At 48.9% G+C, this 17,486-nt stretch overlaps 1 protein-coding gene across 1 annotated transcript; it reads right to left on the bottom strand.

Annotated features, from left to right (window-relative positions):
- Positions 1-546: 546 nt before the first annotated feature.
- On the bottom strand, positions 547-15,375 carry ARMC5 (armadillo repeat containing 5). Its single transcript, XM_006871936.1, has 5 exons — positions 14,910-15,375; positions 12,541-12,648; positions 11,670-12,456; positions 1,331-1,827; positions 547-683 (listed from the first exon to the last, which is right to left on the bottom strand). The coding sequence occupies exons 1-5, from the start codon at positions 15,373-15,375 to the stop codon at positions 547-549; spliced, it is 1,995 nt and encodes a 664-aa protein (XP_006871998.1).
- Between the last annotated feature and the right edge of the window lie 2,111 nt (positions 15,376-17,486).

Here is a 17,486-nt window from a genome sequence, read left to right as displayed (position 1 = left end):
CAGCCCCGGCAGCCATGCAAATGATGCAAGACTGGCCAGGCTGCACTAGGGGACAACCCTCGAAGGGGCACCAGGTCCATCTGGGCTTCGACAAAGCTCCCAGCTAGCAGGGCCCGGAAGAACGGGGAGGCGGTGGCAGAGGTAGCCCGTTGGGCAGGGAGCCGCAGGCCTGAGTCCAGTAGGAAATGCAAGTCAGGGGCTAGGGCAGGGGCTGGGCCCAGCAAAGGTTCATAGAGGCAAGGGGAGGGCAGGTCTGGGTCCAAGGGTATTGCCGGAGGGAGGGATGGAGGGTGAGTTGGGCTCGCAGTGGGAGACACCAGGCCTTGGAGGCAGGAGAGGGAGTCCGCAGCAAAGAAGAAGAAGAGTGGGTGTGGGGCTGGCCGGGTCAGCGCTGCGAGGAGGAGACGGAGGCCACCCTGGTCCAGAAGAAGCCGGCGCCACAGACAAGGCTTCCTACATGGATGAGAGGCTTTCAGGAGGGCCAAGGGGCAAGATGGAGGAAAGGTAACGGCACTATCCCCACCCCACGAGGCATGCCCATCCCCCTCACCGGCAGATAAAGGGCAGGGTCAGGGCGCAGGCCACGCGGTCCTCAGGGCTCCCAGAGAGCAGGAGGTGGGTGAGAGCACCCACTCCAAAGGGCGATTCAGCTTGCACAGTCAGGTTCTGCAGCAGCATCTCACCTACAGGGATGGACAGAGCAGGTCAGATGGGAGCTGGTGGCCCGGGCAAGATTGGGATGGGAGGGGTGAGACAGAACTCCAGACCCTGAGAGACAGGAGGACAAAACTGCAGGGCAAATCGTCAGCGCACAGACAAGGGAGCTGACTTGACTGCAGGCTCTGGAGAGACTGAGGCAGGTGCTAGGCAGTGGAGATCACCAGCAGGAACAGCAAGCGGGGTGGTCAGAGCCCAAGTCTGGGTCCTCAGGCCTGAAATGGACTGTGGTTAGGAAGGGGCCTAGTGGGATGGCATGGTGCCTGTGCTGGGGTTCAGTCACAATGTGCCTGAGGAGAGAGGAGTCAGGCAGCACCGAGGCAAGAGTCAAAACAGGTAAAGAAACACTTTCAGGTAAGAATCTAGTTGTGGGGTCCAAGGCTGGAGTCAGGGTATCTGGGCAGAAGATGGGACAAGATTCTGTATGCTGGAGTCTTGGGGCAGTAGGGAGTATGACATGCCACCCTGTGCATACCCACCCCAGTCTCCCCCAAAAATGGCAGGGCCTGTTGGGGGCTGTAGGCTGGGGAAGACAATGGAAGTACCTGGGAGTAGTAAGGCAAGGTTCTGGGCCCCGGGACCCTACATGTGGGTGGGAGGAGCAAGGACACACCCAGTTCCCGGTGCTGGTTGCGGCGGGCAGGTCGGACCCGAGGTGCAGGCCAGTCGTCAGGAGCAACGCCGAGCACCAGCCAGGCTCGCAGCAGCGCTGCACCGTAGCTACGCACGAAGGCCTCGAGGCAAGCAGGGTTGCAGGTAAGGCGCGCCAGGATGCGCAGTGCGCGTGGATTTGGTGGGCCAGGTGCACCTGTCACGTAGGCCAGCAGGCCACTCAGCGCTGGGCCTGTCACGAGTGCCCCACTCGGGTCGGGAGCCTGGGAGAAGCGTGAGAGCAGCAGCAGCGCTGGCCCCTCGCGACCCCAAGGCTCTTCTGAGGTGATGGAAGGGCTACGTCGTGGGGTGAACAGCTTGCGTTGTGTCTGCAGTAAGTTTGGACGTGGGGCAGGACTGGAGGGCTCAGCGGGCTCCTGTGGCGGGCAGTGCTCGGGGGACCAGTCAGGAGAGATGTCTCCAGGGCCTGCAGCATAACCCTCGGAAACCAGCCATGACCTGCAATGGTGAGAAAGTGAGGAAAGACCAAGAGATTGGGCCCAGAGCCCGCTCAAAAGGAGGTGAAGTCAAGGGACAGGAAATGGGCCTAAAGGTGACAGGGGAGAAAAAAACCCTTCATGACATTATATGCTAAGTCCTGCTGTAGCTGCTGGGAGACAGTCCCCTGGAATTTATACAGAGTTAGACTCCAGTGAAGAAAAACACACAACAAAATAAGGAATTAGATAATATGTTAGATGGTGTAAAGTGATCTAGAGAAAAAGAAACGGGAACAGAATGAGCTAGGGAGGGGAGAGCTGAACTTTTAAATGGGGTGATGGCAGCTCCCACTAAGGATCAAGGCATCTAGGAATGCGAAGGATCAAGACAGGGAGACAGAAGAGTGGAGAGAGAAGAGTGTTCTAGAAGGAGGGAACAGCAAGCAGAGGCCCTGAGGGAGTGCTCAGCCTATGATGCTTAAAACCCAGGCTGGGCAGAAGAATGTCAGAGTCACCGGGGAGAGCAGTAGGACATTAAGCCAGTTTACGAGGCTGGCAATTGCAGAGAACCATTTAGGGCCAGACCGGGTGCCGGGTGGTTGTGGTGGTGATTATGTGTTGTGTAGTCGGTACTGGCTCATAGCGACACTGTCTATATTGGGTTTCCAAGGCTGTAAATCTTTACAGGAGCAGAAAGCCTCATCTTTCCCCTGAGGAACAGCTGGTAGTTTCAAACTGCTGACTGTGAGATTAGCAGCCCGATTAGTAACCACTACTCTGCGAGTTCCTTCTAGGCACAGGGTACCCTGCTTTAGTCCTTACAATAACCCTCTGGGGTTTTACAGATAATGAACGGGAAGGCCCCCGTAATATCTCAGCTTGTTAGTGGAGGCACCAGAATCAGCACAGAGACCCCGGGGGCAGCCACTTTAACCTGGGAAATACCCTGCTGCTTAGGACCCTGCCTGGAGCCCCAAGTTCAGGAGTGCTGGGGTAGTGCCAGGAACAAAAGATGAATCCAGGGGAGAAGGGGTGGATTTAATGGGGACTGGAAAGGCGCCATGGCAGGGAGGAAGGAGCAATTAGGAGTCAAGAGTCAGTAAACTATTTTTTTAAAGTCTTCACTAAGCTAGAGCTGAGAGTGAAGCATCCGGCTGATAGGAAGTGAGGGGAGACGCACAAGAAAGTCCACATTTGCAGATAGTATCCATCTGATCTAGCCTCAATAGCTTGATAATCAGAACCCGACTAGAGGAAAATATTTTAAAAAACAATTTTGATAAAGGAAATGAGTATAAATTGCTGCAATTTGATGAACTTGACCTATACTTATAGATGTGGTGGTGATTAAGTGCCGTGGAGTCGATTCTAACTCATAGCGACTCTGTACAGGGTTTCCAAGGCTGTAACTCTTTATGGGAGCAGAAAGCCTCATCTTTCTCCCGTGAACAGTTGGTAGTTTCAAACTGCTAACCTTACAGTTCGCAGCCCGATTCGTAACCACTACGCTACCAGAGCTCCTTATACTTAGAGATGTAGTAGTTCAAAATACCAACTGAGAGGGCAGGTGTCCTCACATCAACAATCAATCCTGTCCCCTCTGTACACAGGGTAGATAGGGACAGGCAACTTAGACACTGGCTACCTAAAATGAGGGGGTGATAAAGGCACAAAGTAACTGACTTAGTTTTCATCTTGTCTAGATGGATCTGGTGAAAAGAAATGGGGATAAGAGTCTTATGATTCAACAGTGACTAACTGTTATCATGACTAATTGTGCCTGTCACAACTGTAAACGAAGTTTTGTAACAAAAACAGGGGAGTATGGAGGCAGAGATGATGGGGGCCGGGGGGCGGGTAGGCTTGCAGGGTATAACCTTGGTTGGTTGATGATGCATGGAGGAGATTGTAACCATGGCAATAAAACAATACTAATGTTCTCCCATGTAAACTATCACATAATTCACAATAAAACATTAAAACACACACACACATACACACACACAAAAAAACACCAGGGGAGTAGTTAATCTTACAGTCCAGAAACAGAGGACCCTAGGACCATCAAGGGAGAAGAGCACAAGCGGAATGCGGGACCCTATCCAGAGAAGCAGCGAACCCCAGAGATGGAGGCAGAGATAAGGACATGGAGAGAGGGAGTAGCTGAGGACTCTGGACTCATGGAAAGAGAGGAACTGAGTGCTGGTGGCCAGGAGGTAGGCTTGCAGAATGCGCCCTTTGGTTGTTTAAATGATTATATATTCCTGAGTGTTTTTATGTACACACCCCTACCCCCCAAAAGAAAAAAACAAACAGAGAGAATAGAAGCAAATACTGTTGAATGGTGATGCATGGAGGAGATTGTAATCATTGCAATGAAATGATGTTGTAAAGCCGATGTTCTCCCATGTAAACTATCACTCAGTTCACAATAATAATAATAAAGAGTTAAATAACAACATTACTAGGTGAGAACTTCTGGCAAGAGGGCGGGCTATGCAGATGTACTACATGAATCCTCTACAACAAAGGTAAGAGACCAGATGAAACAGACACAGATGGAAATCCTGGATACAGGTACTTCTGAGGAAAGGTTAGAAAGTGGATTCAGTGCTTTCTGAAAAGCTGAGCAGGGACCACATGAAAGGGAGACTCACTACTGAATGGCAGGCCAAACGCAGTGCAACCATTTTGAACTTTTATGAGCAGTTTTGGCGGCATAAGGTGGCCTGGCAGAGAAGATTCACACAGGTAACAGGAAAGGTCTAATTCCTTCTTTTTCCTTACACTCCCCTGGTGACCAGAGGTGTGGCCAGCTCCCATGCCCATCACTTCCAGCACAGACCCTGCTGTCCGGGAACTTGGAGCCACATGGTTGGGAGCATTGCCAGGGAGATGAAGACAGGCTGGGTCACTCTGGTGCCTGGATGCAGGCTGGCTTGGCTCCAGACTTACAGAACCACCCGACAAGTATTGTTGATGTTTAAGTGCCACTGAGTTGGTTCCGACTCAAAGCCACCCTGTATAGGGTTTCCAAGGAATGGCTGGTGAGTTTGAACCCCCAACCTTGCAGTTCAAACTGACCTTGCAGTCCAGTGCTTTATCCCACAGCACCCCACCAGGACTCCTAGACAAGCATTAGTCTAGCAGAAACCCTCATAACCAGCCACCCTGCCCACAGTTGCCCTGTGGTCCTAACAGACACTGAAACCAACTCCATCAAGGGTCCCCAGGAACTACTTCCGGATCGATTGCCCTGAACACAGATAACACTAAGGCTGATAGGAACTCCATCTAGGGCCAGAAACTCTGCCGTCGCATCCCTCCTGCACCCACGTTGTGAGCTTCTTGCCTGGCAGGGGACCCCAGAGTTTTCTCCTCTCTGGGTCCAACAGCTACACTGTTTTTTGTTGTTGCTTCTTCCTTTCGTTGTTTTTATTTTTTCTTTCTTCTTCTCTTTCCATTCCCTTGAATTTGATCCTGTTTTCTTTCCTTCTGTTTATTTTCCCCTCTTCTTCTTGTACCTTTTGATCTTTCTTTACTGTTCTTCACTTTCTCTTTTCACCTTCCCGCTTCCTAATTTTTCTAAGTGTTAAAATTTCTTCCTTTTATTTGGTCTCTTATTTTTTATCTTCTATAGCTCCATTTTCTGGTCCGTCTTTTGTCTTTATAGTTATTATATTCTTTTTTTCAGGTTGCTGCCTGTTCTTATTTCTTTTCCTTCCTTTATTCTTTTCATTGTTGGTTATTCTGTTCTGTTTTCTTATGTGTATGTCAGTGTGGAGTATTTCTCCTTCATCCCATCAGACAGAACACAGCAACCTTACTCATACAGTCCAGCCACAACTGTGCCCTCGGATGCTCCACTAAATGGACAAGAGCCATTATCGGCTCTTGTACAACAACTACAACACACCATATGATCAATGATAGAAGCCAACTTCAGCCAAACCCACCCTAAACTGAGGCACATAAATAGTGAACAAGAATGGTCTACACATTTCCATTCTCTAACACCACCAGAAATAGTGCTCTTTGGTTGTTAAAATGATTCTCTATTCCTGAGTGTTTTTGTGTACACACCTCTACCCTTCAAAATAAGAAAAAAAACCCAGAAAAACAAAGAGAGAGAATGAAAGTAAATACTGTTGAATGATGATGCACAGAGGAGACTATAATCATTGCAATGAAATGATGGTGTAAAGCCAATGTTCTTTCATGTGCCCTTTGAAGTGGAGTAACTTATGGGTGACTGGGAATTCCAAAACAGGAAGAGATAATAAAAATCAGAGAGAAAATTATTGAAGAATTGTTAGAAGAAAACTTCCCTAACATCATGACAAGAATATAAGCATACGAGAAGGTGAACAAACCCCAAACAAGACAGATCTCAAAAGAAAATCACTGATACATGTATATATATATCAAAGACAAGTAAAGGATCCCGAGAGCAGCTTGGGAAAATTCAAATTCCCTACAAAGAAGAACCAATAAAACTAAGCTCTGCTTTCTCCACGGAAACCATGAAGACACGAAGGCAATGGGATGACATATAAAAAAACTCAAGGGAAAAAAAAAAATGGCAACCACAAATCACATACCCAGCAAAACTGTCCCACAAATACACCGACGAAATTGGAACACTTCCAGATACACAGAAATTAAAGGAATTTGTTAATAACCAGATCAACTTTACAAAAATACTGAAGGGTGTTCTTTAGACTCAGAACCAACAAAAGCAGACAACAACTTGCCATTAACATACATGATAACACCACCCAAAGTCGAAATCCAGATATAAAAGTATTAAAAGTAAAACCAACCTACAAGACTGAAAATAGAGAGTCAGAGATAACAATTTATAATGCAGTCAATTACAAAACAAAAAGAGGGAACACAATTGATACAGAAATTCTAAGATTTCAAAATGAAACAGACTGTTTTAAATGGGAGGAGGGATTACAAGATCACCTCGAAGAAAATTAATACACCTTTACATCGAAATAAAAAAGAGGAAAATAGATTCAGTAAACATTAACACAAAATAAATGAAAAGAAAAAACACAAAATGATACAGAACAAAGCAGCAACACCGAAAAATCCGCAGCAAACTGGGAGCAATCAACTCATGTTGTTGTTGTTTAGTGCCATCAAGTCAGTTCTGACTTCAGTCAATCCTGTGTAGGATTTCCGAGGAGTGGCTGGTGAGTCTGAACTGCCAGCCTTGCGGTTAACAGTCCAGTCAGTGCGTATCCTCCAGCACCCCACACCATACCTATCGATAATTAATTACACTGAATGGATTAAATGCATCAGTCAAGAGACAGAGAGGATCAGAAAGGATCAGAAAACAGAATCCTGGGAGACTTCCAGCAAGATGGTGAACTAGGCAGATGCACTACATGGACCCTCTACAACAAAGACATGAGAGGCCAATAAAACGGACACAGATGAAAATCCTGGACCCTGAACTTCGCAATACAGGTTAGAGAAGTGGACTGAGCGAGTGCTTGCTGGGAGGAAAGACTGAGCAGGGCCGGCCAGACACAGCGAGACCATCTTGTGAGCAGCTCACCCTCATCCACCCCCAGTGCAGACCCTGCTCTCCAGGAGTTCGGAATCACCTGGTCAGGAGTCATGCCAATGTGAGGCAGGGGTGGGCAGTGCCACTTTGGTGTCTGGATTCAGGTGGGTTCAGCTCCAGAATTCAGAGTCCCAGATCAGCATTTAACCAGTCACCTTGCTCCCGGCTGCCCTGCGGTCCTAACAGACACTGAAACCAGCTGCCTAAAGGGACCCCAGGATTGAGTGCCGTGAACACAGAGAACACCTGGCTGATAGGAACTCCATCTAGGGCCAGGAGCTCTGCCATCACTTTCTTCCCACAGCCACCTCACCTCGTGAGCTCCCTGGCTTACAGGAGACTCCAAAAGTTTGTACCTCTCTGGCTCAACAGCTGTACTTTTTTGTTGGTTTAAGCTTGGTTTCCCCCTTTTCTAGTTTGTTTTCATTTATTTACTCTTTACTCTTCCTTCTTCTCTTTCCATCCCAATCCCAAACTCTGTATCTTGAGGTGTGAAGTTTTGAATATGCCTCCAAATTTCTTCTTTCGCTTGGATATCGGGGCTTCTCCCAGGTCACCGTTCACCCGGAGACATGTAGCTCACGCAGGTTGTAGTTCACCCAGGGCCATTGCTTACTGGGAACCGTTGTAGCTCACCTGGGTCATAGTTCACCCAGGAAGTAGTTCACCTGGGCCCATACTTCACCCAAGGCCGTGACTTTTAAATCTTTGGGGAGGCAGAACACCTCATCTTTCTCTCGTGGAGTAGCTGGCAGGCTGGCTCTGGTATCTTTGCCATAGAGGAGCCATACAATGTGTCTGCCCAGTCCGTCATCTTGCTCAGGCTTAATGTTTTACTAGCACAGGGCTAGCTCCAGACTCCTGGTGTGGTGCTGTAGGATCAGCACTAAACTGAATTACAAGGTTGGCAGTTCAAACCCACCAGCTGCTCCTCGGAAAGCCCACACAGGGTTATCATGAGTCAGAACGGATCCGATGGCACTTACCAACAAGAGGGCTACCTCCAGACTCTTCCTCCCAACATGCTCCATAGGGACATCAGGTTCTTTGATCGAGTGGCCTCTAACTTCCTTATCTTAGTCTCTACGGGGGGCCCTTCCTTGGAGTCAATTCACTCCTTGAAGGGAGCCCGGAATGCTGAACCTGACTCTGTTTAGGGTGGCTCTGTTGTTGTTGTTGTTGTTAAGTGCCGTCGAGTCGGTTCCGACCCATAGCGACCCTGTACAGGGTGGCTCTAGAGCTCTTTAAGTTATCCCTAAGGGGTTTAGTTCTTCTGTGTATTTCTCTCTTATATTTCTTTCCTGTAGCTCCATTTCCCCGTCTTTTGTCTTTATAGTTATTATATTCTTTTTTCTAGTTGCGGCCTGTTTTTATTTCTTTTCTCTTTTCATTGTTGGTTCCTTATTTATTTATTCTCTTTTGTTTACTCATGTGTGTATGTGTGGGAGGGGTTGTCTCTTTCTCATCCAACAGTACACAGCGACCATGCCATACAGTCCAGCCATAAAACTGTACCCTCTGCAACTTGAACTTTGTGGTTCAAAGCAACATTTTGGTCCAGCGCATTAACTCACAACGCCATACCAAGACACACACAACAGGTTACAATTCAGGATCAGAAATGCTCAGGTTACACTTATTCCAGTTGTTGTTAAAACTGACCTTGTGGTTGAGTGCTTATCCTACAGCATAGCACCATAGATCCCAAATAAAAATCACCAAGACATCATGATCAAACTCTCCAAAACCAAAGACAAGGAAAGAATCCAGAAAGCAACTCAGGAAACCCAAAAAGTTGTCTATGTAACTGTTTGATAACAAAAGGAGGGGAGTGGCTGATTTTGCAGTCCAGAAGCAGAGATCCCTGGAACCATCAAGGGAGAAAATCAAAGTGTGAGACCCTGTCTAGGGAGGCAGTGACACTAAGGGTGGAGGCATTGACGATGACGTGGACAGAGGAACGGCTGGGGACTCTGGACTCAGGGAGGGAGAGGGGCTGTGTGCTGGCAGCCAGGGGGCAGGCGTGTGGGGCGTACCTTTTGGTTGACTGTTTGATAATGCATGCAGGGGATTGTGATCATTGCAATGAAACAAAATACGATACGATGAATGTAAAGATAATGTTCACCCATGTAAATTAACATATAATTCAAAATAAAAACTAAAAAAAAAGTTACCTATAAAAGAGAACCACTAAGACTGTTGTTATTAGGTGCCATCAAGTCGATATTGACCCATAGCGACCTTATGCACAGCAGAACGAAATACAGTTGGCCCGATCCTGGGCCAACCTCACTACTGTTGCCACGCTTGAGTCCATCGATGCTGCCACTTGGCCAATCCATCTCGTTGGGGGTCTTCCTCTTTTTCTCTGACCCTCCACCTTACCAAACATGATATCCTTCTCCAATGACTGGTCCCTCCTGACAATATGTCCGAATATGAGAGACGAAGTTTGGCTATCCTGACTTCCAAGGAGCACTTTGGCACTACTAAGACTAGCTCCGATTTTTCAGTAGAAACCATGAAGAAAAATGCAATGGGATGCCATATATAGAACTCTGAAAGAAAAAAACTGCCAACCAAGAATCATATACCGAGCAAAGCTGTCCCTCAAATACAATGGGGAAATCAGGATAGTTCCTGATAAATATATTATTAAAGGAACTTGTAATGACCAGACCAACTTTACAAAAAAATGACTGAGAACCAATAATAGCAGATAATAACCTGAGATTACCAGACATGACGAATACCACCCAGAACTCAACCCATATATTGTTGTTATTAAGCACCACTGAGTCAGTTCTGACTCACAGCGACTCTGTATAGGGTTTCTGAGGAGTAGTTGGTGAGTTTGAACAGCTGATCTTGCAACTCAATCCAACCTTGCATGTTGTCCTAAGGTTCCACGCCAGGACTCCCAATCCATATACATAAGTACTCAAGGTAAAACAAACCTACAAGACTGAAAATAGGGAATCAGAGATGTCAATTTATAATGAAGACAACTATAAAACAAAAAGAAGAGATAGTGTAGATACAGAACTTCCAAGTGACAAGGAAGTCAGGTAGATTTCAAGAGACAACAGACTATTTTAAACATGGAAAATGTCAATAAATTACATGGCAAGCTCAAAGAGTGAATATACCTGCACATCAAAATAAAAAGAGAGGAAAATCATAAGATTTATTACACGTTAACCCAACAGAAAATGCACAGAAATCCCACAAACAGAATGAACAGCACAGGAAATTATGTGTAACAAAGAAAACAGCAGAACAACAACAACAACAACTCATACACAGAAAATGACAACAATCAACTCATACCTATGAATAACTGCACTGAATACAAACACATTAAGTACGCCAGTCAAGTGACAGAGAGCGTAGAAAGGACAAGAAAACAGGAACCTTCCATATGCTGTCTACAGAGACATATCAAAAAGATGGAGACAGCCTAAATGCCCAGCAATAGAAGAATGGTTAACCAAACTTTAGTACATATACACAATGGAATATAATGCAACTTTGAAGAATAACACTAAATCAACAAAACACCTCACAACAGGGAGGAACTCAGAAGACAGTATGCAGAGTGAAATTAGTCAATCACAAAAGGACAAAATGAGAACAACGCAAAAAGTTCAGAAAAGGCATTCTTGATAAGAGAAACTTTCTATGAGGATTATGAGGTGGAGGAGGAAAAATGATTCGTGGGCTAGTGGGTAGACGGGATCATTGTGGCTCCATTTGATAAGCACTGGACCGCAAACCACAAGGCCTATGGTTCGAGGCTGCCAGCCACTCTGCTGGAGAAAAATGAGGCTTTCTGCTCCTTCGAAGATTTAAAGCCGTGGAAACCTTTTACAGGGTTGCTATGAGTCAGAACCCACTCAACAGCACTTAACAACAACAAAGAGGGTAGACACGTGTTAGTATGGGCAACTGGGCAGGCAACATGTAAAAAGAGGGAGGTTGGCAGAGGAAAGATGAAGGTAGCGGAAGAATGCAATGTTAAAGTGAATAGAGGTAAACACTGTTAACTGATGGCACGTAGAAGGGATTGCAATCATTGTAATGAAGCAAAGTATATGACTTGTTGAAGGTAAAACTGATGACCTGCTCAGTAAATCTTCACCCAATTCACAATAAAATGTTTGAAAAAAACAAACCTTACTAGGCAGAATTTGGTATTGGGGGAGGGTAGGGTAGGGAAGAAGGCCAGAGTAGACACAGAATCCCACCCACCCCAGCCCCAAGGTTGGACTTACCTGAGGCTTCGGAAGCTTCCAGCCTCTGGCCGCTCAGGGGTCCGCTCCTCGGGGAAGTCCCAAGAAGCAGCTTCTGTGCCCTCTTCTTCTTCCTCGCCAGCCTCTCCACACAGCTGTCCAGCCAGGAGAGGCACAAGCCCCAGAGCCTGCAGCCGGCCCAAGGCCCCCGTATCATAGAGGAAGCCCACAAGGGCAGCCACAACACGAGGGTGCCAGGCTTTGGCACGGGAGTCACGAAGTAGGCCCATCAGCAGCTCTAGACCGCCAGCATCCCGCAGCCGGGCCCGGTTGATGGCCTCCCTGCAGAGGAGGCAGACAGCCCGCACCAGGGGCTGCTGGGAGGCTGGACTGGCTCCATTCGTGTCCCTGCGCCGCCGGAGCTCTCCCAGTAGCACCTCCACGCCACCAGCATTGCCCAGTGCAGGCCGCACCAGGCCCTGGGCGCACAAGTTGGCAAGGGTCAGAATGGTTGCCTCACGTACAGCCCGTTTGGGATGAGAGGCCAGGCTGACAAGGGGGCCCAGCCCTCCACCCAGACTTAGCTGCTCAGCACAGGCCCGGGAGCAGCCCCAGCTCAGCTCCAGGAGGGCACGGACCAGGGCTGAGGTCAGGGCAAGGTCTGGGGTAGTGGCCAGGAGTTCTGCCAGTGGACGTACCGCTCCCTGCTGTGCCAGGAGCAAGCGGTGCTGGGGGGAGTCCGCCAAGTTGCGGAGGGCACGGACCACGCTCTGCAGACACTGTGAGTCCTGGCAGGCCGTTAGGCTCTCCAGGAGCAGGGGGACACCACCTGGAGAGGAGAAGGGTAGGTCAGCAGGTGAGCGAGGCAAGATCCCCAAGCCCCTCTCCTACCCTCAGCCTCCCAGCCTCTCACCAGCGGAGTGGATGTCGTTACAGCTCTCAGGTTCCATGGCTAAGTTCCCCAGAGCACGGGCTGTTCGGTTCAGGATGCTGTCTGTCTTCACACATTGAAGGATGGTCACTGCAAGGAAAGTTTGGGTGCCTGTTTTCTCTCTCATCAATCACCTCAAGAAGGCCTCCCGAAGATACTAACTTGAGCTGGGTCTGGAAGGCTAAGGAGGAATTGGCTAGAGAGAGAGTAACAGAGCTGTTACAGGACTTGTCATGCTTGGAAGTAGCCGAGGAAACGGCCCAGAGCTCAGCTAGTGTCTGTGCTATGGCCTCAAATGCCAGGCCTGAGATTTTCTGAGAACTCTGGGAGGTACGGGAGGCTTTAAGAAAGGGAGTGACATGATACATTCTAACAGTCATATAGAGAAAGGATTGTTGATGTAAAGTGCTGTCAAGTCGATTCCAACTCATCACAACCCTGTATAGGTTTCTGAGACATGGCTGGTGAGTTTGAACCACTCATCTTGCAATTTCAACTGACCTTTTGGTTTGCTTATCCTACAGCGTCACACCAGGATGACTCCAGAGAAAGGACTGCTGTTGTTGTTGTTGTTAAGTGTGGTTCCAACTCATACCAACCCTGTATAGGGTTTCCAAGGATGACTACAGAAACAAGGACTAAGACAGGGGTAGGGGAGGGGCAGCCCTACTGGGCAGCAGCAGTTTGAACCAAGTCAGCTAGTCCCTGGGCATATGGGAGAAGCGGGGACAGAAAAAAAAAAAAAAAAAAAAAGGATGGATTCAGGAGCTGTTCAGAGTGACTGAAGAATGTAAATATGTATGTGTGGACGGGTATACATGAATTCAAAAACCCTATTATTTACTGAGGACTAAAGGAATGTACCGGAATCCCTGGGTGAGATAACTGGTAAATATGTTCAATTGCTAACTGCAAAGTTGGAATTTTGACTCAAGGTAGAAGTACCTCATAAGAAAGATTTGATGATCTACTTCTGAAAAATCAGCCTCTGAAACCCCTGTGGAGCGCAGTTCAACTCTGGCACACATGGGGACGCCATGAGATAGACAACTGGACAAAAATAACTGGTTTGAATTACTGCGCCAAGCCTCTTGTTAAACAAATTATAATTTGGAGGCATTTTTGTTGTTGTTGTTTTATTGTGAATTGTGTGATAGTCTACATGGGAGAACATCAGCTTTACATTCATTCCATCCTCCACCATTTCACTGGCATAGTTACCATCCCGTCCAGGCATCCTCACCCAAGCAAGGTGTGTACCCCGTAAGCCTGCACCCCCCCCACCACAGTCCTCAGCCCCTTTCCATCTCCTGATCCCAAGTCCCCAGCCACACCATCTCTTGACGTCGTCTTCTCTGCCTAATTTGGAGGCATTTTATGGATAAAAGGTTACCAATTCACTATCCAAAACATTTCATCAAAACTGACATCTGGCAAGTATGTGTATATTGTATTTGCATTGTTGCCACCAGGAGGCGCCAATTAAGCTGGGAAACAGCAAAGCTTGTTCCTTTTTGCCAGGACTTCTTGTTTTGTGCCAATTTTTAATAACTTGAGGCACCCAGTTCTGCGTTCTATACTTGTATTTCATTGCTTCCCCACTCCAGTTTTGAGAGGTAACTATTACAATCTCATTTTATAAGGGATCCTAGCCTCGGAGGGTCTAGGTGTGTTGGAGGCAAGGCGACCCACGTCTGGAGAGTTGCAGAGTCCACTTTATGAATGGCGCTTGGAAGATAAGCACTTGACCAGAAGGTTGGTTTAAACCACAAGGCAGGAGGTGGGAGGTTCAAACTTACTAGCAGCTCCTAGAAAACCCTACAGGGTCACTATGAGTTGGAACCGACTTTACAACACTTAACAACAACCACGTTTTTATGCAAATAATGTGTATGGGTTGGCAAATACACACATTTCCTGTGTGTGCTATATGTGCTATTTGCAAAAAGAAGAAAAAAAAAAAGGACATCTTCTGGCCTCCAGCTCATCAAGTCGGTTCTCAAAACCTAAACACAGAGTAAGCATTCAGTGTCTGCTTTTGAATTATCATAAATAGAGCATAGGAATCATGTGAAAAAGTCACGAAGTCTACACCAGGCCAGATACAAGAAGCCCTACTGATTATATCCAGGTAATAGCTGTAATTATTCCGGCAAGTGGGGGAAGGAGGGACGGCTGGGAGTAACATCGTAAGCATGACGCCACTGGGCGTGATAGCGTAAGATGGGGGTGCTGTGACGTCACAAAGCATGTTCTCCTAGTTAAATAAAGAATACAAGACTCCTCCCAGGCTCAGACAGGGAGGGAGTTGTGGATTAGATCACTGTAAGAACTAAGAGCGGAACACTTACCCAAGGGGAGAATGCCTCCGAGTCTGCGCACTTCAGCCCGGCACGCCCCTTCTGTACAGCAGTTGGCTAGGATGCTGAGAGCCAAGTCCAAAGTCTTGCGCTGACGCACTGGGGGCGAAGACGTCGTCGAGGACGCAGAAGAGGGGGCGGAGCCCGATGGGGGGGCGGGAACAGCAGAAACCGTTGAGGGGGCGGAGCCGGGGCTTGCCTGGGCCGGGGCGGGGTCCGCAGCAGCCGCTCGCCGTAGCAGCGCAAGAAGGGGGCGGAGCCCGCCGCGTGCCCGGAAGCGCTCGATTCCCCCTGCTGCCTTGACGTGGCGTGTGCGGAGAGCTAAAAGCGCACGGCCGAGGGGTGTCTCGCTGATAGCCGTGTCCTTTCTTCCACCCAGACCCTCCCCAGCCGCCGCCGTGAGCTGCGCGAGGCAGAATGAGAGCGAGTCCGTGGGGGTTAGCTTTGCAGCCGCCATCTTGGCTCGGGCCGAGGCTCCGCCCTCCCTCTCCCCCACTCATCTAAAAGGAGCGGAACTGCAAAAGAGGGCGTGGCCAGACACCTCCTCTCTGATGCTTTTCAATCGTGCATCCACGGATATCTAGCAAGTCGGAAGTTGTAGTTCATGATCCAGAAACTGATTCTTGCACAGTAGCAGAAAGCACGTCGTGATTCACTAAACGTTGTGCGACCCTGACAGGCGCGCACTCCACGTGCTGGGATGTGTAGTTCTTGCCAAGCTTAACACGCCAAGCTTAGGAGGGATGGGAAACCCACTCCTAGAGGTTTCCGAGTGGACCGATGCCCCTGGAGAACCCAGACATCCGACCATGAAGTCTTCCTATGGTGCAGCTCCAGATGACTCGGTTACTCTGCCTCTGGTGTGTCCCCAGCAGCGACCGCCTTCCCTCTTTTAGGCTCACTTCGCCTCCCCTCGAATGGTGCTCAGGCCCAGGTGTCCAGGGTGATGAACTCCGAGTTCGGGCGATTGTGTCAAGTTCCTGACAGTGACCGCAGACGGGGAGCTCTCGCTTGGCCAGGTGAATGAGAGGGTTAAGCCCACCGAGACCGTTTGCCGCTGCTTCCTAGAGCGCCACGGGCTTGTGGATATTTCCGTTTCCGGAAACCCCCCCCCCCCACAACTCCATTCTATTTGAGGTGTGAGTGGAGGATGTCCGCCGGATGGGGCGTTGTTCACTTGCGTTGGAGTCTGTGACTCCACAAGTTTTGAGGAGGGAGTTCAGATGTAGCGTGAGTGGCGAGAGACCCCAGGGGATCCCGGGAGCTCTGAGGCCTCCCCTCGATTGTGAAGTTGTTTCTCTAGAGTAGGCGCCGGGGAAATGCTGCTAGACCCGCAGTGCCGGTGTAAGTCTGGCTCAGGCCCGGGGGAGGAAGAAGCTTCCAAGACCTCCCTCCCGTCTTGTACGCCCCACAATTTTCTGGTGCCAGGAGTGTGGTCTGACCGAAGCCAGCTTCCCTAACCTTATTCACCACCCAGGCAGGCAGGTGACAAAACTTAACTGCTCTCCCAAGTGTGGCAAAGACTCCCGACATGGTCCAGATCTGATTAAGCATCACCATGGACACACTGGCATAAAATCGTACTCCTGCCCCGAGTGTGGCAACTGCTTCAGCCTCAGCTCCAATCCCATCCAACACCATTGCTAGCTCTCAGGCCACCGGCTTCACATATTCCTAACGTGTGTCGGAAGCTTGGACCTAGTTAATTTAACGGGTGCACAGTGGGGGAAGACTCAGCATCAGCGTCAGCCAAATCCAGCACCAGCGTATGCACACGGTTGAGAATCCCCACTGTTGTTGAGATTGTGGCAAGAGTTTCCGCCTCAGTTTCACCCCCTTGCAGCCCATACTAGCGCTCACATGTACATGAGAAGCCCTACTGCTGTACCTGGTTCGGTAATGGCTCAGGCTGAAGCTCCATCTGCTCAAGCATTCACTTGTGTCCTAAATGCGGCCTTGGCTTCAGTGAGCCACCCAGTTCACTGCACCAGCACAGCCACTCTGGTGAACAACACTATGCCTGTCTGGTGGTGGTGGTGATGATGTGCTGCAGAGTTGGTTCCCACTCATAGCGACCCTGTACAGGGTTTCCGAGGCTGTAAATCTTTGTGGGAGCAGAAAGCCTCATCTTTCTCCTGCGGAACAGCTGGTAGTTTCGAACTGCTGACCCTGAGGTTAGCAGCCCGATTTGTAACCACTATGCTACCAGACTAGAATGTGGCAAAAGCTTCTACCACAACTCCAAGCTCCTTAAACACCAACTCTCACACACAGACCAGAAGTCCATTTAAGTGCCCCGATTGCAGCAAGAGTTTTGTGGACAGCTCACATCTGCTGTGGCACCATCCCACATGTGCCAAAAGCTTTTCACATGCATCACGTATGGCAAGGGCTTCAGCCAGAGCTCTCCCCTGCTCCTCCACCTGGCAGCCCACAATCATGAGAAACCCTACATGTGTCTGCATTGTGGCAAGGTCTTTGCTCACAGCTCCAAGCACCTGATACACTAGGGTGGCAGCCCTCGCAGATATCCCTGGCTTCAGTTTCAGCCCCAACTTCAGCTCGCTG

This window comes from Chrysochloris asiatica, unplaced genomic scaffold (genome assembly GCF_000296735.1).
Source record: "Chrysochloris asiatica unplaced genomic scaffold, ChrAsi1.0 scaffold00178, whole genome shotgun sequence".
In the NCBI taxonomy this organism is placed as follows: domain Eukaryota; kingdom Metazoa; phylum Chordata; class Mammalia; order Afrosoricida; family Chrysochloridae; genus Chrysochloris; species Chrysochloris asiatica.
This window is presented reverse-complemented; position numbering and strand designations above follow the sequence as displayed.

Excerpts from the sequence above, each read along its gene's own strand:
- ARMC5 (XM_006871936.1), bottom strand. The coding sequence starts at position 15,375 with ATGGCGGCTGCAAAGCTAACCCCCACGGACTCGCTCTCATTCTGCCTC. Across the intron at positions 12,457-12,540 it reads TAACGACATCCACTCCGCTG|GTGGTGTCCCCCTGCTCCTG; the intron begins GTGAGAGGCTGG and ends TCTCCTCTCCAG. Across the intron at positions 684-1,330 it reads CAACCAGCACCGGGAACTGG|GTGAGATGCTGCTGCAGAAC; the intron begins GTGTGTCCTTGC and ends CCATCCCTGTAG.